Source organism: Lampetra planeri, chromosome 43, assembly GCF_965212315.1.
Source record: "Lampetra planeri chromosome 43, kcLamPlan1.2.h2, whole genome shotgun sequence".
Classification (NCBI taxonomy): Eukaryota; Metazoa; Chordata; class Hyperoartia; order Petromyzontiformes; family Petromyzontidae; genus Lampetra; species Lampetra planeri.
The window spans coordinates 7,702,652-7,727,345 of NC_136149.1; the positions used below are offsets into that span (position 1 = coordinate 7,702,652).

Sequence of the window (24,694 nt, forward strand, 5' to 3'; positions counted from 1 at the left end):
ACCTGGAGGGGGGGGGAGGCTTGTGCAGCGACGCGCACTCGAGGGAGCCCCCCCCCCCGCCCTCTGTGTCCCTCCCTTGCCGCGCCCGTGGGACCAAGAGGGAGTCGGGGATCTCTGCCCCACCTCCTCACCCCCCCTCCTCATCCTCCTCTCTCGGACGCGTGCGTAGCGGTGCTGGTTGGGCAAGCCTCCCTCCACCCGCACAGCGACCATGGGAAGAGGAGTCGGGGAAAGAGAATTTAGCTCGGGGGCCGTCCATAAATGACGTCACGTGATTTTGGACGATTTTTGACCCCCCCCCCTTCGTCACACGACGTCACAAAAAGTCAGACCTCCTCAAATATTCACAAAGCTCTGGCCCCCCCCCCCAAATTAAACATGCTTCAAATCGCTTTAAACTATTGTCATTGTAGTGTGTATTTAATGTGGCGCTGCACTCTGATGTTGTAGGAGAAAACATGTGTAGTGGTGATACGCGCTGGGGGTATACGTCGTGTGCCAGCGCGTATGTACGTGTGTGTGTGTGGTGACGCGCGCTGACGGGGAGGAGCAGGCGTCAGCGCGCGGGTGGGGGTAGTGCTGCTGATTGGCTGTGTGCCGGTGACGCGCTGAGAGGGAGTGATCGGGTGGCAGCGCGGTGTGATTGGTCGAGGAGTGGAAACACGCGCTGGGCGGAAACGGATCGTAGAGATAGCGCGTGGTGATTGGGTAACTGAGGAGCGGTGCCGACGTTGAGGTCCGCATCCGCTCCGTCTCCCGGGAGGAAGGGATATATAAGGTGATGCACAGAGGAGTAGGAGGAGGAAGTGGAACCATCTAGGAATGAAGACGAAGGTGCAGAGATAGAGCCCGGAGAGGAGAGTAATGGAGAGTAAGGGAGAGTAATGTAGAGTAATGGAGAGTAATGTACAAGGTGTAGCCAGAGAGAGAGAAAGGTCTACACGAGCCGAGTAATGCATACGGTGTAGCCAGAGAGAGTGTAAGGTCTACACGAGCCGAGTAATGCATACGGTGTAGCCAGAGAGAGTATAAGGTCTACACGAGATAGGTACTGAAGAGTGTGTAGCCGGAGATGTAAGGTCTACACGAGACGGGTACTGAAGAGTGTGTAGCCAGATGCGTAAGGTCTACACGAGACGAGTAAAGAGTGTAGCAGAGGCGCAGAGTCTACACGAGACGAGAGAAGAGTGTAGCCGAGGCGCGGAGTCTACACGAGGCACAGAGGGCCAGCAGCACAGAATCTACGGGAGTCGAGAGAAGTGTGGAGCGGAGAGAAGAGGTCACGAGTTGTACCGTTGTATGGTGACCGTACTGTGAAGAAGAGAGGCCACGCGTTGTATCGTTACAAGTCAAGATTTAATAAAAGAAGTGTGTTCCCGTCAAAGGAGTTTCCTGCCGTCATTTCCAATACTTCACATGTATTAAAAAGTCTATTGAATTAAGTAGAACGTGTTGTCTATATTTATTTAAAGTTGCGCATTTTGATGTGACGTCACATTTCTCACCCCCCCCCCTCGTCACACATCGTCACAAATGTCTGACCCCCCCCCCAGGTGCATGACGTCATTTATGGACGGCCCCTTGTGCGTCCGTGTGGGCGCAATGCTGCTGCCCGTGTGAAGATCTATTTCAACGTTTATATATGCAACAGCTTTTTTTCTTAAAACGATTCAGGAGAGGCCGAGTGCCTCTGGTTACAGCAAACAAAAGCGTGAGAGGTGACCAGCTGTGGCCTCACGGCCAAGTGGTTATGGCCACCCATGCGATAAGAAGAGGGGCTACAAGCGAAGACAAGAGGGGAAGATTAGGAGACAGAGAGATAGAGATACAGAGAGAGAGATACAGAGAGAGAGAGACAGATACAGGGAGAGATACCCAGAGACACAGACAAGGAGAGACATGGGTTTCATTCTGCTAATAAGCGCTCATTTAAGTGTTATTCAGGCAGTCCAATGTTTCATGTTATGTCTCCCTGACATTTTCCCCATTTAAAGGTAGTTTTACTCAAATGTACCGGTGTCCCCGTGGCCTGAACAATCCCGGCGAGTAGACTTATATCGGTTGGGTTTGCCTCGTTGGAAAATCGGCCCATAGAGATTCAGGATAGAGTCCGCTGTATCACGGTGTTTACCGTCACAGCTTACGCTAATGTAGTGACTGTGAATGTCACTGTGTGGTGCCAGGCTTACTAATCCACGACGGATAATGTTATTATGTGCAGCCCGGTTGCTGGGCGTAGTACCACCAGCCCTAGCGGGACTTAGGTGAGCACTGGTCAGCGCGGAGGCACCACGTACAGTGTGCGGTGCGGGCTCCCGGTGAGGGAGCAAGAGGGGATGTCAGCCAGCCAGGGTTACGTTGGGGCATGATACGCTGGTTGACCTGCCGACACGTGACCGGATGATATTGGAGGAAGGCCACCGGTGGACGGGGGCCGCTGGGCAGTCACGTGGTATAAAGGAGCTCTCGGGAGCCTTCGGGAAAGAGCTCGAGAAATCTAGAAGGTGGGCGGGGCGAGGGGCGGAGCCAGCCCAGGCCGATATAACGGGGGCCCCGTGTGGGGCTCGGGGTTCTTCGGGTTGTTGGTAACGAAGATCCACGTCGGGTTGAAGAAGCCTCTAGCCACGCGGTCCGGGACCCAGCTCGTGGTCCGGGCCGGGATAGCGAACCGTGTCTAGTTCTGCCGTAGTGTGGCTAGATGGGCATTCAACACCCAAGTGTAGGTTACGTTATGTTATGTTGAGTTGGTGTAATAAAGTGTTGCTCCCAAGACAACGTCTGCGACTCAGTTGGACTCACTACACTGAGATTGTAGTGCATGGCCAAATTTCAGGATGTGCCTATATTGTTTATTGTGCTAAATTTAGGAAACCTCCACTCGACGTCTTATCCTACTTGAGGGTGTTGGATTGAGAACTGGACTCCATGCAGAAATTGTGCATACTCATCTTTGCTAATTTTTATCAGCGACAACGAAAGATAATTGTGTTCTATATTTACAGCTTAACATTCTGAACACCATCAGATTGTGAACGATATAACGTGCAAGACTCTAGTTGACATATGAACCTTATGGCGGGACCCTGGGGTCCCGAATAAACAGAAATCAAAATTGTAATCAATTAATGTATTTTTGGCGACTCCGTCCCACCGCGCACATAAACGCTGCGACCAACCTGGCGTGGATCATTCTGGTGTCGTGTCGTGTCCTAGCGCGGCAGTGAGGACGAATGCGCAGAAGAGCTAAACAAGCGAATGCACTCCATGCTCGGGTATGGGCAGGATCATAAGTCTCATCCAAAGCTGCTCAATCTGCCTACACGACTTAAGTACTTTATTTGTCATAACTGTATGCATAAAACGGTGAAACTGCTCTTATCTTGATTATGTGACCTACCAATATCTGCAGCCAGGATCAATCGATGACAATCCTATTACCTGCAGATATATAACAGATGAGATGCGTTGCACCGTTAATTCCTCCTGTTTGATAATACTTCTCTTGTCAGTATGCATCTGTGCAGATAGGTTTTTTTTGCGGTTAAGCCATAGTCCAATGCGGATAAGAGGAGCGGCGACCCACTACTCTGTAGAGTGACATTGGTATAAACGCTTGTTACAATATGAACACATTGAAAACGCGTACTATTTTATGTACTGTTTACAAAGTGTGTTCACAAATCCACACTGAGAAACACGATGATTGACAGAAGGGTGTAAATTATTTTTTCGATAGTGTATTTAAATAGGTACTGAAGGGAAGAAGTTTTCAGTTTAAAAGGCAAGGTTTAACAAGAAAACACTTGCCACCATCCTTCAAATCCATTGGTGAAAAAGAGAAAAGGTTTGTTTTCATGTTTATGCGAGAGCCGGGGGCTTATGGGACCCCGGGGTCCCGCCATAATGTTCATATGTTGAACTTATTTCGCACCGTACGTATCCAATCATATTAATCGGAGGTGCAGGGGAAGGATAACTAATCACAAAAAGCAATCCTGGCAGTATAGGCGATTTTGAGACTGCAAAGCCTCGGGTCCCCAGTGCCCCCCACTGTCAAGGCACAACCCTTGTTTGCGTGCAACATTTTACTGGTAGGAACCTCCTAGTTACACCAGCCCACAGGGGATTATTGTGTCCGTCGTGTAGGGAGGGGCTGGGTGGGGAGGGGAAGGGCTGGGTGGGGCTGGGTGGGAGGGGTGGGGCTGGGTGGGGAGGGGCTGGTCACCCCGTGGTGCCCTTATAAAACTCAACGGTTAACCTACTCACGCCGGCTTGTGCCCGCCCTCACAGTCGGGCATATTTGCGGAAGACACCACGCCGCTGTTGACCCGGGCCATTGACCGAGCAACCCAACGTTCCTACCAGCTCCCTCCACAGGAATGTGTTCCTGTGCTGGAGAGTGTAGCAGTGAACGTTATCAGGACGGAACCCAGGTTTCAACTTCCCTTGTTCGAGTCTTGCCCAGGCAGTTTCACGTGTAACTTACTTTACCACTTAGTAGGCTTTCGCGACCAATATTATCCATGAGAGGTGTTTGGGTTAGATCGCGGAAATATAAATGTGTCGTTAAACCCGCCACCACCCGACACAGCCAATTAGTAAAGTTTGTCACGTAAACAAACCGTGAATTCTGGCTGTCGCCTGAATGATGCTCGTTATAATTACCGGCGAAACGTCGTACTCGAATTGTAAATGTTGTGGGTTTCCTCTCCAACACACCGGGTGTGCTGTACGAGTAACAAATTGGCATGGTTTGTTTATGCAACAAACTTTACTAAGTGGATGTGTCGGGTGGTGGCGGGTTTAACGACACATTTATACTTACGCAATCGAACTCAATAAACCTCTATGAAAGTGTAACTTGAGAATAGATTTTCCCCTTTTTCTGGCAACAAAACAGGTGTTAAGATGTTAAAACACCAACAACCTATTCTTATATTTTGGTACTGGCAAAGGAGGTCCCATGATGAAAGTGTAACTTAATTAGTCCAAGTTCAACATCCCACCCAGCGCAAGGAGAGAGCGAGAGGCCGTATGCTTTGCTCAAGCAGAATTCTCTGTGACAGGAACATTCAGGCGATCGAGTGCGCGTCACCCATTTCCAGGGAGCAAAGTCCTTGATGTCAAGAAGACAGTCATAATATCGGCATCTGGGAGCAGTGACCCTTATTAGTCCCGAATATCTGTAGCGTTAAGAGTGTTTGGTTTTGTGTCGCGCGTTTAGCTTCGTTGGTTCGCGAGTTAAATTATTAAATGTTGTGGTTTCGAAGTGAGTTGGCCTCCCTTTCGTGGGCTTGAGGCTTGCCCGACTCGGGTGGTTCGGCTTATGGGTCCTGGCGAGTGGGTAGCTCAGACGGTGCCCCCATCACAAAAACTTCGCAATACTTTCACGGCAGTCATGGCAACATTGATTTTCTCTTACAGAGGAACAGCGTCGCCCTCCTCTCGCTCTCTGCCTCACTAACTCTCCACACCCCCATTCGTCTTGGGCTGTGAAACCACTTCCTGTTAATTTGGGGTCACGGAGCGACAAGAAGACATCTCCAGAGCGGCACGGCATGTGGCGCAAACACGACGCGGATTCGCGATGCACAACCCTTCTGACTCGCCTCGCTGAAAGACGGGGGGGGGGGGGGGGGAGACGGGCAGGCATGCTCTATGAATGATAATATAATTACTATACTGTAATGGGCAAGGCTGCGGAAAAGGAAACTATATTCTAATTTGGTCAATGGGCGATAAAAAAAAGAGGTCCTTGGGATGCTGAATACTGGCTTCAGGAGTGTCAAGTGAATTCCTTATACAATGTTAACGGCAGCTATTTTAAATGTATCTTGTTCCTCTCGGCACTTCTACAGAATTTTGTGCGACTTGAACATGAAAGGTTTTGAACTGTGACATTCGCATTTGTATTGTTCATGAGAGTTGACATCTGGAACGCACTACGCTTTTCAGAAACAGTCCACGGCACTGCTCGTATAAACACACAAGCATATGGTGTCAAACTTTTTATGGCCAGTGGTGAAGCAAGGCCCACAAAGACATGCAAACGTATATTCAAATTTGTATAGCTGAACACATGCAAATGCAGGAATTCTCATCAGCATGTTCATGCATGGCCTTTGGATAGAAGAGTTTGTTCATCAGCCACGATCAATCCACTCTGGACGGAGGTCCCAAGCCGTCCGTCACCACCGCTCAGTCATGTGATGTAACAATCCACCAAGAACCTGGAAGGGCTAAGGGACAAATTAATCCTTACACAAGGAGCAGCAACACCACGTGTGCCGGTTCCCGTCAAAACTAAACACGTCGTATATACGGCACTCGAAAATGAAAAGATAACAAAACCAACAGGTAGACAGCACTCAATTATTTTCGTTCTCGTCATCGCGATTCAGATGATGGGATGAGGGGCTTGCAAATCGTCGCTGGAGGCTTTAGAATCGTGAGCGGTAACATTTCCATACGAAGCGTGCCGATTTAACGGGGCTTTTATGTTGATAAGGAACGATGGCAGACATTCATCGGGGACAGAAACCCAATTAATGCCCATTGGCGTTTCACTTTAATGAAGAATAAAACAGCATAAATGAAAAGCAGCCACACTTTGTACTGGGCAGCAGTGTGACCATAACGTTCGTTCTGCATAGAAATGTAACTTTTTTTTTTACAAACGCATTACACCGTGGTACTTAGCAGTTAGTGGTAATTGTATTAACATTAGCAATGATGGTTTTTGATGGTTCACGCAAGTGCGCGAGCCATCTGGTAAACCGATTCACCGGGTGGCTTGGCGGTAGAGCGTGCAGCTCGCAGGGGTTCAAATACTGTGGGTCGACTTGACCAATCATCCCTCTAGGGTCCACGTCTGCAGTAGCCAACAGTAGTTGCATTATGGAGAGCCTCACCCCCGGCAGGACATAGGGATGTGGAACTTACACCTCCCACTCAGGGTTATAAATACGAGATTAGCATCGATACACTGCCTCAATGCTCATTTGAACAGGATATCACCGACTTGCACAGATATTCACCACCCCTAGCAATTTAATAAACTGTTACAATTAGATTATTTCATGCAATTGTTAGTCACATTTGTATCGCATCTCACTGTTTTGTTTGTAGTTGGGTTTGCTCCGTGAGCTTAAATCTAACATCAGCATTTTGTTCACGTAGTTTATAGCCCTGTCAATCGACTATTGGATGAAGGCCTCCCCACGTAGTGTTGGTCATGTCGGTTGACCACAATTGACCACTGTGGGCAGTGCTGGTTGGTGAAGCAGTCGGCCAGGACCGGTTATGGCATCACTTTCCACGAATGTTAACCATGGCTGGGAATCGAACAGAGGCCACAAAGTTCATAGTGCAGTGCACTTACCCTGGTGCCACCGCTCAATCCCACAGGCAAACACTCATGACAATTGTCAAACACATCAACAAAAGAAAAAGAGTCCTGAGACTCGGTGAGACCTCTCTTGAATAAATTAGTGTCATTTATAATTATATGAATGGCAGGTCCATAGGATTGTGACTCCATCCCAGTTGGGAAGAGATCCGTGCGACTACACACGTACAGGTGTTCACGCACCTCTCGGATACTTGTCAAAGCCCTTCCCCGTCAGTACTTTCCATGAACCATGCAAACCAAATCAAAGCGAGCTCCAGTTATGGGGTGGGGATACTACCTGCAGATTTTTTTCCACACGGCCTGCAGCCACATGGGGCCCCCCCCCTACCACATCCAAGCAGCCGGCAAAGAAACATTATAATCCATCTATGCAAGCATCCTAGATGCACGAGAATAGGGTACGAGCAGGGAATGTTTTAACCTAATGAAAAATGTGTGTTCTAGGACGAATTTCAAGTGGATAAGAGCCTAAAAAGGCAATGAATACGTAAAGTTCTCACGTTTGACCCTCGGTAAATAAGTCCTATTTGGCCCTCGGCAATGAAAAGATTCCCCACTCAAACATGATGTTTAATGGTTAGGAAAACAGAAATATCACACCAATTATTAATTCCTTTTCACTGCATTAGGCATGCAAGGGGCAACCAAAGGTAATCAATTACATATGAAATTACAGCCGCAAAGGAAATCCGCAGAAGCCGAGAAACATAAAAACTTTCTAACGACGACGAATATTTAAATATAAACATCTGGGTTAAAACCTCACGGGGAGCTAAACTCTTGTCTTGCCAACAAAAACAATGCAAAGTTTGTCCAAGGAAGTTGGTCGGTTGCTTCTGCGAATTTCTGCATCGTGCGCAAGCGCCGTCGCGTCACTTGAGTCGCCGCTGCAGGTTGGGGATATCGGCCGCCCTTACGGTCTCGGGGACCTCGGGCTGGCCGAACAGCGCCCGCCCACGGTGGTTGAACGTGTAGAAGGACGGCCGATTGCTCATGTTCTCAAACGTTCTGCGGGAAAGAATGGCGTGAGTAGGCACAGTGGATAGGTCGCAGTTACTACACATTTCAGTTTCATTTATTTGGTATAGCCCTGTGAGCCATTCGGCTCTTGAATCGGGTGCAACCGCAACAAACAAAAACATGAACAAGAAAACATCTTAAAGTGACTATATGACTATGTGCAAACAGAAAATCCAAGAAAAGACAGCAAAATATTGCAGAAAAAGCACCGTACACCAACGCTGTGTGCAAAAATCCCAGTGGGATGCAAGTCAAACAACAACAACCACAAGAAAACTTAGATTAAGGCCATCAGTCTAACTCCGTACGACAAACAAACAAACATGGCCAAACCAAAAAACTTTTCAAAATCACCAAAATAAAGCCATAAAAGCAATGTAACAGTGATCATAGGAACTGTTACCGAAATTTCACAATAAACGACATAAACAACATGTACCACCAAACCCTGCAGCCATAGCTAGGTGCAAGAGTCATTCCACAACAGCAGGAGCATCAGTCGGAGTATCAAACATTTTCAATGCACCTTTAAGATCAGCACACTAAATCAAAACACAAGATCATACTTTGCAGCGGTCATCCAGAAACGACACAGCCCATCATTTATCCAGGGTCGATACAAGTGGTACCGTTTTGTGGAATGTCAAAAGTAGAAGCCAAATCGCTGACACCCACAGAGGAGCCTCCGGGGTTCACTTGTCCCACAAAAGTCTGCATTGAACTTTATCAGTGGCCAGTTGACACTGATTGAGATAGGAGCTCTGGCCATTGTTGTCTTTAAGTTGCTCTATGCAATGGGCCCCACGGTTTCAATGGTGGAAGCTCAGCGCTCTGACCTCTGAGCCAACTCATCACCTCGCAAAGCATTTGACTACCACCTCCCCTACCAAAGTGGGTTGGGGGAAGTGGGGGTTAGGGAGTAGGGCATGGAGAAAGGAAGGCTCATTGCTCAAGGAGCACACGGCCAGATGGCTTGGTGCTACTACTGTTCATGGGTCATTCCTGCACCAACAATATCCGAAAACCAGCGGTTATGGTGACAAGGACCGTGTGTGTGTGTGTGCTTGTGAGCACTCAGGAGGAGTTGGAGGCGCTTCTGCTGAAACTGGAGCGTGCCACTAAAGAGGTGGGGCCTTACCATCAGCTCCACCAAAACTAAGCACCTGCCTGGGTATTTTGTACCATCAGGCACTCCACCCCCACAACTCCCAATCGGTGATGGGGCAGTTGTGGAGAGAGGGGAGAGTTTCCCATACCTGGGTAGCGTGCTCACGACCGGCTCCGGTTTGACAGCAGAGGTCTCACTCCGAATCAGTCGAGCGGCATTATCTTTTCATCGGTTGCGTAACGCTGTGTGGAAGCTACCTGGACTGTCGCTCCGCACGAAGCTTCAAGTCTTCTCGACCACGGTCATTCCCTCCCTTCTCTACGCTTGCGAAACGTGGACCCCCCTAATGGAGCATCTTCGCCGATTGGAAACATCCAGCCTGGCACAAGCGTCGTGGTGACGTCACCGCCACTTAGTGGCGAATGCCGGTTGTTGTTGTTGTGAGCAAAAGTAGGGCATATGTGCTCGCGATCAGCACTTACCCCAGCAACTCGCATAGGCTATATGGGGGATCTTTGTCTTTGGCGAGGGATTAGTGGCAGGGATGGCACAATCTCACCTACCTCCACATTATTCACATTGTCGAGGACCGCGCCTCACAGCGACTAAAATGTGGAACGAGAAGGCCGATAAAACTCGATGCCATGGCAATCAAGTGACCTGAGTGATTCGGATGCAGACCTGTGACATCAAATGCAAGAGAGAGACAGAGAGACAGAGCTCCGGGAGGGGGGGAAACTCACTTGTACTTGAGCTCGGCGGTGGCGTCCATGTCACGGAACTCTCCGGCGATGTTCACCACGCCGTACACCGCCACCAGCAGCCCCAGCAGCGTCTGCAGCACAATCTGCACGGCATGGCACAGCGCTCGCTCAAGCCACGTTTAGCAGATCCACGTCAGAATCCTTTAATTGGACAGTGACATCGCGTAGCTAAATAGCACGCTCGCCACTTGTGGCGGAGGTATATAGTTCGAATGCGGCAGGCCCGCTGGTTAACGCCACGGGTGCAATGACCATGAAATATGCGTCATCAGCTTCAAGGTGGGTTTTAAAGATGCCATGGTTATCATTTGAAGAAGAGACGGCATTTTGTCCTGGCGTCGTGGTCCAAGTTTTAAAACAATTACTCGCAAATTAATTAATTGGGGTAACACATACCAATCGTCACTTACTCCAGGAAAACAACCTAGGAGGATTTTCTACTTGAGACTGACTGTTCTGGGTAGTGTGTAATGTGGAACAACATTTAACCAGGAGATTAAATAAACCTGCTGAGACACATGAAACATTGCCTCTTTGCAAAGGGCTGGGTTACATTCAGATAACTTAACTGCACGATATTAAACAGTCATAAAATTGTAAGTAATCTAGACAGTGTACACATAATTTAATGTTAATTTTTGAACAAAGCTATATAAAGAAGGTGCAATGCACTTTAAAAGTGGATAAGCACGAAATTTAATGCAATTTCTGCAAAGGCGATTTCAATCGGTATATAGAGGCAATGGAGAAAACTGCACTAAGGGTTATAAAATGGAAATAAATCAGCTTAACGCAGCCAGAAAACATTAAAACAAGGTTGACTTATCCATACCAATGTTCTAGAATAGCCCAAAATCGCCGAGTGGACTCTCTTAAATAGAGGTCACACATACTGGACTCAGTATTCATCACCGCAATTAGAAGTCTGGTAACAAGAGGGTATCTCTCTCGCAACACTCCAGTGATCACGATCACACCGTGGAGCGCTTTTCTACGTTTACATTACCGGTCTTCTGCATTCAAAAAAACTCATCACGTCGTTACACACTGCACGCAATTCGTCAAAGGCTTGACAAAAATAAAAAAAACAAGCAAACACAATTTGGGAACTTACGAGAAAACCGAAATCACGATAACTGTTATTGTAGCGTAATTTTAATACGGTGTCATAGCGTGAAAAAGATAAAGACTGTGGCAACCCGAGTGGACGGCTGCGCTCACGTATTGCCAGTTGAGGTGGTTCGGGCACCTGGCAAGGGATACCCCCCCCCCCGTAGACTCCCCCTGGAACTCTACCAGGCAGCAGCACGTCCCACTGGGCAAAGACCCGGGGGCCGGCACACACTGGCGGGACGACTATGTCTCTTGGCTGGCCTGGGAATTCCCCAGGAAGAGCTGGAGTTTGTATCGTAGTTTGTTATATAAAGCAGTGTATATAGTGTAGTGTATAGTGTAGTGTATAGTAGTCTATAGAAGTGTATAGTAGTGCATAGTGTAGTCTGTAGTAGATAGTACTGCATAGTGTAGTATTGCTGGAGTCCGTTGCCAGGGAAACAGAGGTATGGACCGCCGCTACTCAACACGCTGCCGCCGCGACCCTCACCAGGACAAGCGCATTGAGAAATGAGCGAACAAACTTATTGCTTGAAATCACGGCTGCTGCGCCGCACTGGCTGAAAGGCACAAGACGCCAAGCAGCAGCCAGCAACAAACAGCACTTACGTCGGAAGGCAGGCTTTCGTTCTCCTGTTCCGTTAACCTTGTGTACGAGCGATCTGAAAACAACATCACAGCGGGTCACTTCAAACCGCCGATTGAATTAACACTCAACGTCTGTCTAAAAGACGTGCATGTGTGTCAGTGCCGGATTAAGCAAGTGCGGGGCCTGTAGCATATGTTATAAAGGGGCCCTAAATATAAAAAAACACAAATATTAAAACACACATGTTTTACTTGCATAGTAAAGTAATTTTATTATTTTATTTGCTATACAGCCAGATAATACGACAAATTGCTAACACCCGGTCGTTCATAAAAGTTGAAGGCGGCATAGTACTACAGTAATAGAGCAAGTGCAGAATCACTGAACCGGAATTGACGGCTTGAAAGCATTTAGCACGGGGCCCTTGAAAGTGCGGGGCCCAAAGCATAACATGAACCTTATGGCGGGACCCTGGGGTCCCGAATAAATGGAAGTCAAAATCGTAATTAATTTATTTGTGGCGACTCCGTCCCACCGCGCAAATAAACGCCGCGACCCACCTGGCGCGGTTCATTCTGTTGTCATGTCAAGCGCAGCAGCGAGGACGAATGCGCAGAAGAGCTGAACAAGCGAATGCACTCCATGCTCGGGTATGGGCAGGATCATGAGTCTCATCCAAAGCTGCTCAAACTGCCTACACGACCCAAGTCCTTTATTTGTCATAACGGTATGCATGATACAGTGAAATTGCTCTATCTTCATTATTACGTGTGACCTACTGCAGCCAGCATCAATCGATGACAATCCTATTACCTGCAGATATTTAACAGATGAGATGCGTTGCACCTCCTGCTTGATAATACTCTTGTCCGTATGCATCTGTGCAGATGTTTGTTTTTTTGCGGGTTAAGCCATGGTCCACACATACCGCTCGTCTATGCGGATAAGAGGAGCGGCGACCCACTACTCTGTAGAGTGATATTGGTATAAACGCTTGTTACAATATGAACAGCGCATTGAAAACGCGTACTATGTCACGTACTGTTTACAAAGTGTGTTCACAAATCCACAGAGAAACACGATGATTGACAGAGGGGTGCAAATTATTTTTTCGATAGTGTATTTAAATAGAGGTACTGCAGGTAAGTAGTTTTCAGTTTTGAAGGCGTAGTTTAACAAGACAACACTTACTTTTTGGGTATTTCGGTAAAGTCACGTAGATATCTACAACGCACTGGAAACGAGTACTATATCTACGTGACTTTACCGAAAGACCCAAAGAGTATGAATTCCTGCAGTCACGAAAGCTTCAAGTCAAGACAACACTTGCCACCATCCTTCAAACCCATTGCTGAAAAAAAAGCAAAGTTTTTGTTAACATTATAATATAATGTTTATGTGAGAGCCGGGGGCTTATGGGACCCCGGGGTCCCCCCATAAGGTTCACATGTAGCTACTTTTGCTACGAGGATAATGCGGCACTGTGTTTGGGTTTGTGGGGCGCGGTAGTGTGGCGGTCAGCGCGCTGCGCTACGAACCTGGCGAACCGGGTTCGATTCCCACTCACGGCCAACACTGGTGATGGTCCTGGGCCTCCCCTAGGTCGACTCAGCCTCAAATGAGTACCTGGTGCGATGTGCAAACATCGCCACTGGAGGAGACAAAGGCGGCCGGGCGTGGTGTTGGCCACCCCACCCCCTCGTGTGCCGTTCCCGCCTTCATAGGTGCTCGCTAACAGCGCTTGCCCCTACAGTCTGTTAAGGCTACTCGGGGGATATTTGTTTTTGTGTTGCTGGTGTCCTTTTGTCAACGCACTGCTGGCCGAGGGCCCGAGTGAGGCTTCAATTTGCACCGCGCGAGTGGCGTTTTATCGTCCACCCGTCCGTGGTTCTTAACGCGTGACGGATGAAGGCGCCACAACCGCAGTGGACTCGGCTCACTCTGCTCGCCTGCAGCGGGGGGGGTGCGGTGTTTTGTCGACAAGAGGGGGGCAGAGCAGGCGAGGCCTGCGCAGCCTGCCGCGAAAAAACACCACCACCACTATCCACTCTTACTACCACCCCCACCACCCACTCCTACTACCACCACCCACTCCTACCACCACCACCACCCACTCCTACCACCACCACCACCCACTCCTACCACCACCACCACCACCACCCACTCCTACCACCACCACCCACTCCTACCACCACCATCACCCACTCCTACCACCACCACCACCACCACCACCCACTCCTACCACCACCACCACCACCACCCACACCTACCACCACCACCACCACCACCCACTCCTACCACCACCACCCACTCCTACCACCACCACCCACTCCTACCACCACCACCCACTCCTACCACCACCACCCACTCCTACCACCACCACCCACTCCTACCACCACCACCCACTCCTACCACCACCACCCACTCCTACCACCACCACCACCACCACCACCACCACCACTCCTACCACCACCACTACCACTCCTACCACCACCACTACCACCCCCACCACCACTACCACCCCCACCACCACTACCACCCCCACCACCACTACCACCCCCACCACCACTACCACCCCCACCACCACTACCACCCCCACCACCCACCCCACCACCACCACTCCTACTACCACCACCACTACCACCCCCACCACCACTACCACCCCCACCACCCACCCCACCACCCACTCCACCACCCACTCCTATTACCACCACCCACACCTACTACCACCACCCACACCTACTACCACCACCACCCACACCTACTACCACCACCACCCACACCTACTACCACCACCACCCACACCTACTACCACCACCACCCACACCTACTACCACCACCACCCACACCTACTACCACCACCACCCACACCTACTACCACCACCACCCACACCTACTACCACCACCACCCACACCTACTACCACCACCACCCACACCTACTACCACCACCACCCACACCTACTACCACCACCACCCACTCCTACTACCACCACCACCCACTCCTACTACCACCACCACCCACTCCTACTACCACCACCACCCACTCCTACTACCACCACCACCCACTCCTACTACCACCACCACCACCTCCTACTACCACCACCACACCTACTAACACCACCACCACCTACTACCACCACCACCACCTACTACCACCACCACCACCTACTACCACCACCACAACCCACACCTACTACCACCACCACCATCCACACCTACTACCACCACCACCATCCACACCTACTACCACCACCACCACCCATACCTACTACCACCACCACCACCCAGACCTAGTACCACCACCACCACCCACCCCTACTACTGTAGGGCTGTTACAGAGAGCCCGTTATGCATGGCAGCCTATGGTAAACAAGCACAGTGGGCGGGGCTACGTCAGTGCACGGGCAGGTGCCCTCTACGACGTCCGCGCTTCGGACGTTACGATCCCCCGGGGCCCCACCCCTCAGGGAGGGGGGTGTATAAAAGGGGAATGTATCGGGGGGCTCGGGAGTGATGTTTAGCTAAAGAAGAGGAGGCGGAAGACGTCTGAGATAGAGCCCTGGACTCCCCCTGGTACGCCGTCCTTATCAGGACCGCGCAGGCTTGAGCCAGTGGCGTGGTACCAGAGCCAGAGCCAGTGCTGGTCTGGACTCTGGGTACCGGGCCCGACTGACCAGTGTCGGGCCAAGATAGCCTCCCCTAGCCCATTAGTGGAGGACTCAGAGGCAGGCTAAGGTTAGCCTAGAGGTGTGTCCTCAGATAGACGGGTGAGGGGGCCGATACCCCCTCAATTGTGTATGTCACAAAGTTGGTATTCAAATAAACAAGTGTGCCTCCAACTCCGGTGTCAACGAGTCATAAGCATTACTACATCTGGCGTCAGAAGTGAAACAAAGTACGAACATGGATACACGCCGGACGACTCGAGTCGGAGTACCAGGAGCGGAGGACACCGCTGCAGTTGGAGAGCCCGAGACGGCTGAAGATGCCATCGAGCAGCCGGGGCTGGGTGCATCCACGCCACAGCAGCTGGAGGAAGGGGAGCCGTCGACGGAGGGGCTGAGGCAGGCGCACGCGAAGCTGGCCGAGCTGCTGTACGCCGCAGCCGCCATGCTCGATAACATCACACGGCTGGGGGCTGCGGGACCGCCACGAGGCGACAGCAGCCAACGACCACAGCGCCTTCCCGCCATTTCAATGGAGCAACATTTTGAAACTCCCGCCATCGCCGCAGCTGCTGTTGAGGGCGTGGCCGCTCTAAGCATCGCGTCCAACGGCGGGAGTACAGTACCTGCCGCGTCACCACGGGTGCGACCGGCGATGCCATCGCTGCTTCGGGCCGACGCTGAGTCGAGTGAGGGAGACGAGGGAGCGCGATCGTCCTCTGCAGCCGCTGCCTTACATCAGCAACTGCCGCCGCTCAAAGAATTTGTGGGCGAGGAGGGCGACTGGGGCGGCTTCCAGCGGCGCTTCCTCGCTCACCAGGAGATGGCACAGTGGACAGACGCCGAGGCTCTCCGAGCACTGCCAGCACTCCTCGACAGCGACGCCCTCGCCACACTAACATCGGCAACGAAGGAGAGGCGTTCCACGCTGCGGAAGGCGATGCAAGTGCTGTCCGCTGTGTATGGGCCACCATCGGACTGTCGTCAACTCTTTTACGATCGCCAGCGGGGGACGAAGGAGTCGCCCCTGGCGTACCGTACAAGCCTCCTGGCGCTGGCAAAGGAAGCCTTTCCACGAATGGACGACGAGGGGATCGACGCCATGGTGACAGAAAAGATACTTTTGCTGGCGGACGACTTAGACATCGTCATTGTCGCACAGGACGATGCAGAAATGTGCTCCCTCCAAGCGGCCCGTCTCCTCCACGCAAACCTGTCCTCTCAACGACGGAAGGCCAGCAAGGCGGCGAGCGGGCGCGCCGTCGCTGCGGCCACCCTCCCGGCGGAAGAGGTTTGCGCCATCAACCATCGACGGCAGCACGGAGCGGGAGCGCGGGGGGACCGGGCCGGTTCAAGCCATCTACAACGTCCATCGTCGCCACCAGCGCTTCCACGCTGCTACAACTGCGGCATCCGGGGCCACGTCGCCTCGGGGTGCCGCTCTCCTCGGCAGCGCGGGACGACACCTCAACGGGACGCCGGCCCTCGTCACAAGCTCCACCATCATAATCCGGCGAGTCGCGGCACCCCTCACGTTTGGCCCACGCACACGCCCGTCGCACACTTAAACACCGCAGCGAAGGGGGGGCCAATATCGCGTACCATGGCACCAACACGCACCGCTCTGGGTACTCACATTGAACCCAGCCAGTGGTCCGTGTTGGCCCATCGGGTTGTAGCCGCGTCGTCGGGGTCGTCGGCCGTTGTGGGTCACATCGATGGGGTGGAGGTTCGCATCTTGGTCGATACAGGAGCATCGGCGACCATTATTTCGGAGTTGATTTATAACATTCTCCCTGCCCAGAGCCGTCCTTTGATGCCTGTTAATGTGCCATTCTTTGCTGCTAACGGGGGTTCACTTGGCATCATCGGACAAATTCGAGCCCAAATTTGTGTCGGGGATATTAAATTATCTGGGCCGATTTTTGTTTCCTCCTCGCTGGCGGTTCCGTGCCTGCTGGGGACGGATTTCCTGGCCAAAATGCCGATTAGGATATTAATCGACCAGGGATGCATTGAGCTCCCATCGGGCCGACGCATGGCGTTTTTGCCATCCCCCGCTACGAGCCGGACGGCGTTCGCGACGGTGCCGGCGTTCGTAGATAGAACGGTGCGCGTTCCTCCGGGGGCGCAAATGTTAATTCCTTTGAGACTTCGGCGGCCCTTCGCTAAGGGCATTGGGGCTCAAGGGGTTTTGCTGGGACCGTCTAGGGCCGGGGTCAGTGGACCTAATTTACTCCCGGCCCAGACCATAGTGAGAGGGGATGGAGAACCCTTCATCGCGGTCCTCAATGTGGGCTCGCAGACGGTGGTGGTCCCACAGGGGACCGTGCTTGCTCACGCAACGCCGGTGCCCTGTGAGGAACCCGTCGCGAGTCATGTCGGCGCTGCCCCTGCACCGCGACCACATTCAGACAGCGATGAAGGGTGGCTCGAGGCGCTTTGCGCGGGATCGACGGACCTGTCAAATTTAGAGCGCCAACGTCTTAAGACACTTCTGAGGGAATTTTCCGACGTTTTCAGTCGGGATAAATACGATTTGGGCTGCACTCATCTGCTGCGTCACCATATTGATACGGGTGACAGCGCGCCAATACGCCAAAATCCTTTTCGGTTGAGTCCCGCCGAAAAGGACCATGTCAAATCGGCTGTTGATGACATGCTAGCCGCCGACATAATTTCTCCCTCCAACAGCCCTTGGGGAGCGCCGATCGTCCTGGTTAAGAAGCAGGACGGTTCGTTGCGGTTTTGCGTTGACTTTCGGCGCCTTAATAAAATTACGGTTGCCGACGCATACCCGCTCCCACGGATGGACGAATCGCTTGACGCCTTGGCGGGAGCGCGATTCTTCTCCACATTGGACTTACTTTCGGGATTCTGGCAGCTTCCTCTGGACGATGATTCAAAGCCTAAAACTGCTTTCCGTACTCCGCACGGCCTGTTTCAATTCAACCGGTTGCCGATGGGCTTACACTCAGCGCCGGCAACTTTCCAGCGGTTGATGGAATTGGTTTTGGCTGGATTGCAATGGGAGTCGTGCCTGATTTATTTGGATGACGTCATTGTCTTTGGCAAAACTTTTGAGGAACATCTCCAGAGGTTGCGGGCGGTTTTCCTAAAGATGCGGGCTGCTAATTTGAAATTTAAGCCCCAAAAATGCCATTTGTTACGCGAGTCGGTGCGTTATTTGGGGCACATCGTGGGGCGCTCAGGTATTTCTACCGATCCCGCCAAAACGCAGTGTGTAAGCTCCTGGCCGACTCCCACCTCAGTGGGAGAGGTTAGGAGTTTTATTGGGTTTGCGTCGTATTATAGACGCTTCGTCGCTAATTTTGCGACTATCGCCAAACCCCTACATGCTTTAACATCTAAAGGGGTTCGGTTTTGCTGGGGTCAGGAGGAGGAGGCTGCTTTTTGCTCCCTTCGGGATGCTTTGGTAAACGCTCCTCCCCTGATTTACCCTGATTTTTCAAAACCGTTCTTGCTCGACACCGATGCGAGCAACACGGGTATTGGGGGCGTGCTCTCCCAGGTGGTTGACGGCGTGGAACATGTGGTTGCGTACGGCAGTCGGGTGTTGTCTCCAGCGGAGCAACGGTATTGTGTCACCCGTAGGGAACTGTTGGCAATTGTCCATTTCGTCCAACAGTATCGCCCATATCTGTACGGTCGGCATTTCACCGTCCGCACAGATCATGCGGCACTGCAGTACGCCCTGAGGGTTCAACAACCATCGGGACAATTGTCCCGATGGTTGGAGGTCCTCCAGGATTACGATTTCCAAACCACATACCGTAAGGGCGTTCGCCACACCAACGCGGACGCTCTGTCACGCTTGCCAACCACCTCCGAGTGTGCATGCCTCCTGGGGTCTGGACGTTGCAGGCCTCCAGGGGACACATCGGTACCTGTCTTGGCGGCCGCCAACGACGACGATGCAATGGTTCCTAATTCGATCGAACAACAGGGCAAAGATTCCCTGTTGGGGTTGCCCGTCATTGAATGGGGGCGCCTCCAGATGGAGGATGTCTCCCTCCTCGGGTGGCGACGTCGCGTTGGCGGTGCGGCGGGGGGAAAAAGAGGTGGTTCCGACGCATGGGAAATGTGCCAAGGTCTGCTAATGCATTGGGACGGGAAGTCACGTCGACATCGGCTGGTTGTCCCTACTGGGTTGCGGGGTAGGGTGGTATGGGCCGCTCATGAGCGCCTCCTACACCTGGGGACCCAAAAGACTCTCGCCTTGCTGCAACTTGATTTTTACTGGCCTGGCATGACGAGGGATGTGGGGGATTTGTTGGGATCGTGCCCTCAATGTGCACAACGCAAACCGCCGGCACGGGAGTCTAACCCGCCCTTGCAATCGATCAAAGTGTCCAGGATAAACGAGCTGGTCGCTCTGGACATTTTGGGACCATTCCCCGCCACCCCCAGAGGGAATAGATATTTGTTGACGGGTGTCGAGTATTTTACACGCTGGCCTATGGCCTGGCCTTTGGCCAACTAGTCGGCAGCAGCCATCGTGGAGGCCTTTGTTCAGGGTTATGTCCTGGACAAAGGTGCTCCGGAGAGGCTGCTGACCGACCAGGGCAGAAATTTTTCCGGTAAACTACTCAGACAAGTCTGCGATCTCCTGGGCACAAAGAAAATTCGGACCTCCCCATATCACCCACAAACTGACGGGATGGTCGAACGTTTGCATCGCACCATCTCGTCCATGTTATCACAACAAGTTTCGGACTCGCAAACGGATTGGGACCTACAAATTCAGGGGGTCTTGGCGGCGTACCGGATGGCACCCCATGCGGCTACGGGGTTTTCTCCCTTTTACCTCATGTACGGCCGAGAACCAGACCCGCCTGTTCGTGCCCAGTTGCGGATCCCCGTGCCGCAGGGAAAAACTAATCTGGCTGACCACGTTAAATTTAATCTGGACAAATTGACCGAGGCACGGGATGCTGCAATGCAAAACTCTGACCTCCGTCAGAAGGCAAATGAGCGCCTCAGATTGAGTCGAGCGCACATGCTGCAGTGGAAGCCGGGGGACAAGGCATGGTTGCACTGCCCCCAGGTGCCACTGGCAACCTCCTCTAAACTTGTGCGGCCGTGGCGGGGCCCTGTGGAAGTGGTGGAGGTGTTACGTCCGCAGTGCGTGCGCATCAAGTGGGGGAAGCGGCGATGGTTCGTGCACCCCTCCAGATTAAAACCCTTCGCTGCGGTACACAACCCCACTTCACACGCGCGTGGCCAAACATGTGGGGGGTCGGCCGACTTGCTGGGTCCGTCTCTGTCGCTCTCACCAAATGCCTTGCCGGCTGTGCCACCTTCAGGAGCATCAGGAGTGACGGGCTCACGCCCGATCACCCCTCCTGCGGATACCGAGGGTCACGCGGAGTCAGAGGAATGCTCACCTCAAGACGGACAGTCGCCACCTGATGGTCCGCCACGCGGGGTTACCCCGTGTGAGGGGCCCGCTGCAAGGACGCGCGCTAAAATGCGCAAACTGTTGTGAGGCCGGAAAATGTGTACATAGCTGTTGTGTTTATTGGCTGTTGTGTGGATGGTGTGTTTCCCGCTCCTCGGATGTACATATGTTGGGTTCACCGTTTGTTGTGTGTGCGGGGTGGGTTCCCTGCTGGTTGTATATAAGCTGTTTTTTTTTACGGAATTCGTATTTATTCGGGGGGGTGCGACGGGTTGTTTCTCATCTTGTTGTTGTGTCTTGTTCTGGTTCCTGTTATGGTTCAAAAATAGTGAGGCACACGTCAGGGGGTGAAGGCACCTTTATTGTCAAATTTTGTATGTTGGCAGCCGGGACGGCTGCATGCTATGTGGGGGGGAGTGATGTAGGGCTGTTACAGAGAGCCCGTTATGCATGGCAGCCTATGGTAAACAAGCACAGTGGGCGGGGCTACGTCAGTGCACGGGCAGGTGCCCTCTACGACGTCCGCGCTTCGGACGTTACGATCCCCCGGGGCCCCACCCCTCAGGGAGGGGGGTGTATAAAAGGGGAATGTATCGGGGGGCTCGGGAGTGATGTTTAGCTAAAGAAGAGGAGGCGGAAGACGTCTGAGATAGAGCCCTGGACTCCCCCTGGTACGCCGTCCTTATCAGGACCGCGCAGGCTTGAGCCAGTGGCGTGGTACCAGAGCCAGAGCCAGTGCTGGTCTGGACTCTGGGTACCGGGCCCGACTGACCAGTGTCGGGCCAAGATAGCCTCCCCTAGCCCATTAGTGGAGGACTCAGAGGCAGGCTAAGGTTAGCCTAGAGGTGTGTCCTCAGATAGACGGGTGAGGGGGCCGATACCCCCTCAATTGTGTATGTCACAAAGTTGGTATTCAAATAAACAAGTGTGCCTCCAACTCCGGTGTCAACGAGTCATAAGCATTACTACACTACCACCACCACCACCCACACCTACTACCACCACCACCACCCACACCTACTACCACCACCACCACCCACACCTACTACCACCACCACCACCCACACCTACTACCACCACCACCATCCACACCTACTACCACCACCCCCATCCACACCTACTACCACCAACCATACCTACTACCACCACCACCACCAACTACTACAACCACCACCACCACCCACACCTACTACTACCACCACCACCACCCACACCTACAACCACCACCCACACCTACAACCACCACCCACACCTACAACCACCACCCACACCTACAACCACCACCCACACCTACAACCACCACCCACACCTACAACCACCACCCACACCTACAACCACCACCCACACCTACAACCACCACCCACACCTACAACCACCACCCACACCTACAACCACCACCCACACCTACAACCACCACCCACACCTACAACCACCACCCACACCTACAACCACCACCCACACCTACTACCACCACCCACACCTACTACCACCACCACCACCACCATCCACACCTACTACCACCACCACCACCCACACCTACTACTACCACCACCACCCACACCTACTACTACCACCACTACCACCTACTACCACCACCCACTCCTACTACCACCACACCTCCTACCACCACACCTACTACCACCACCACCACCCACTCCTACCACCACCACCACCCACTCCTACTAACACCACCCATTCCTACAACCACCATCACCACCCACTCCTACTACCATCCACTCCTACCACCACCCACTCCTACTACCATCACCACCACTCACTCCTACCACCACCACCACCCACTCCCACCACCACCCACTCCTATCACCACCACCACCCACTCCTACTACCACCACCACCACCCTATCTCCCCGCCTCCTTGAACCAAACCGAACCTCGCCGGCGAGAATGGCGACACCGCTTGACATACGACGACGTTAGGCGACGATTGGCGGTGTTGGTGACTCACGCTGCGCGGCAGAGAAGGCTGCGTGAGCCAGGGCGAGCAGGCCGAAGGCGACCATCGCCTTCCACGCCGACTTGCTGCTGCTGCTGCTCGCCATGACTGCGTCGCGGATCGATTCCAGGATCGAATTGTTTTCTTTTAAACAGCGGAATCGATTCCGGCGCCGAATTGTTTCTATTTAAACAGCAGAATCGATTCTGGCGACCGAATTGTTTCTTTCTTAAATAGCGGAATCGATTCCGGCGACTGCGTGCAATTGGTGGTAGCTACAACAATCCATTAATATATTCTCGTTGGTTCTTTCGGTAAAGTCACGTAAGCTTTGCCACCTGTTGTGCCCGAAACGTCGTGATTTATTTCATACCTACGTTACTTTACCGAAAGAACCAAAGAGTATGGATTCCTGCAGTCACGAAAGCTTCAAATCAAGATGAATCCATAAGAGGTTTTTTTTGGGTGAGATCGCGTAAATATATACATGTGTCGTTAAAACCCACCACCACCCGACACAGCCAACTCGTAAGGGTTGTCACGTAAACAGAACGTGGCCAATTCGTCACAGAGGCGTAGACGTGGTGATCACGCTTCTGCACTCTTGCGCAAAGTGGGGGGGGGGGGGGAGAGATTATGGAGGTGTAATGTAGTAACTCGGCGGGAGACGACTTCACGGGTAACACACTCTTTATTTTATCAAACTCGTTCACAGGTGACTAACACCTACTTTGTATCTCGGGTGACAAACACCCACTTAGCTACTTGGCGACTAACGCCCACTGAGCTACTCGGATGACCAACATCCACTTAGTATCTCGGGTGACAAACACCCACTTAGCTACTCGGCGACTAACGCCACTGAGCTACTCGGATGACCAACATCCACTTAGCTACTCGGCGACTAACGCCACTGAGCTACTCGGGACACTCCCTGCCCGGGGTATCCGTCTCGACTGTGGGTCCCCAGCCCGACCCACGGGGGCGTCGGACCCCGGGTCCCACAGCCTCGCCTCCGAGCCACACAGGGCCCCGGTCCCCACAAGGACGGCGGGACTAGGGGTCTCGGGGCACTAGGTCTTCAGCTCCGTCTTCGGGTCTTCAACTGGGTAACTCTCCCCGAGTGCTCTCGCGCGTCCCCCTTTATACCCCACCTGCGGACGTCGCTGCGAGCACCCACTTATTCGACCAATCGCTGGGCGCTGGCTACGATCCTCTTTTCCCACATCTCATCGTGCCTCACCACCCACGCCGCGCCGCCCCGTCATCTGTCACTCCCGGCGCGCGCGTCCACACCACGCCCACAACGCGTGCCCAACCCCGCACCCCGCGCCGCCCCGTGATCCATCACTGTCACAGTCGGCGCACGTCAATACCACCACTACAGAGGCAACATACATTAGGGGCCGTCCATACATGACGTCACGCGATTTTGGACGATTTTTTACCCCCCCCCCTTCGTCACACGGCGTCACAAAAAGTCAGACCCCCCTCAAATATGACGTCACAAAGCTCTGCCCCCCCCCCCAAAAAAAAAAAGCATGCTTCAAATCGCTTTAAACTATTGTCATTGTAGTGTGTTTTTAATGTGGCCGAAGGCCCCCCCGATGGGTCAAGTGAACTCCGGGGCCGAGTGTGGGGTGCGCC

At 52.5% G+C, this 24,694-nt stretch overlaps 1 protein-coding gene across 1 annotated transcript; it reads right to left on the minus strand.

Moving 5' to 3' along the window:
• Positions 1–6,545: 6,545 nt before the first annotated feature.
• Positions 6,546–23,190, minus strand: LOC144732687 (ER membrane protein complex subunit 5-like). The gene is made up of 4 exons (XM_078614261.1): positions 23,060–23,190; positions 12,026–12,078; positions 10,283–10,386; positions 6,546–8,419 (listed from the first exon to the last, which is right to left on the minus strand). Exons 1-4 carry the CDS (start codon positions 23,151–23,153, stop codon positions 8,284–8,286), a joined length of 387 nt encoding a protein of 128 aa, XP_078470387.1. The 5' UTR covers positions 23,154–23,190; the 3' UTR covers positions 6,546–8,283.
• Positions 23,191–24,694: the final 1,504 nt, after the last annotated feature.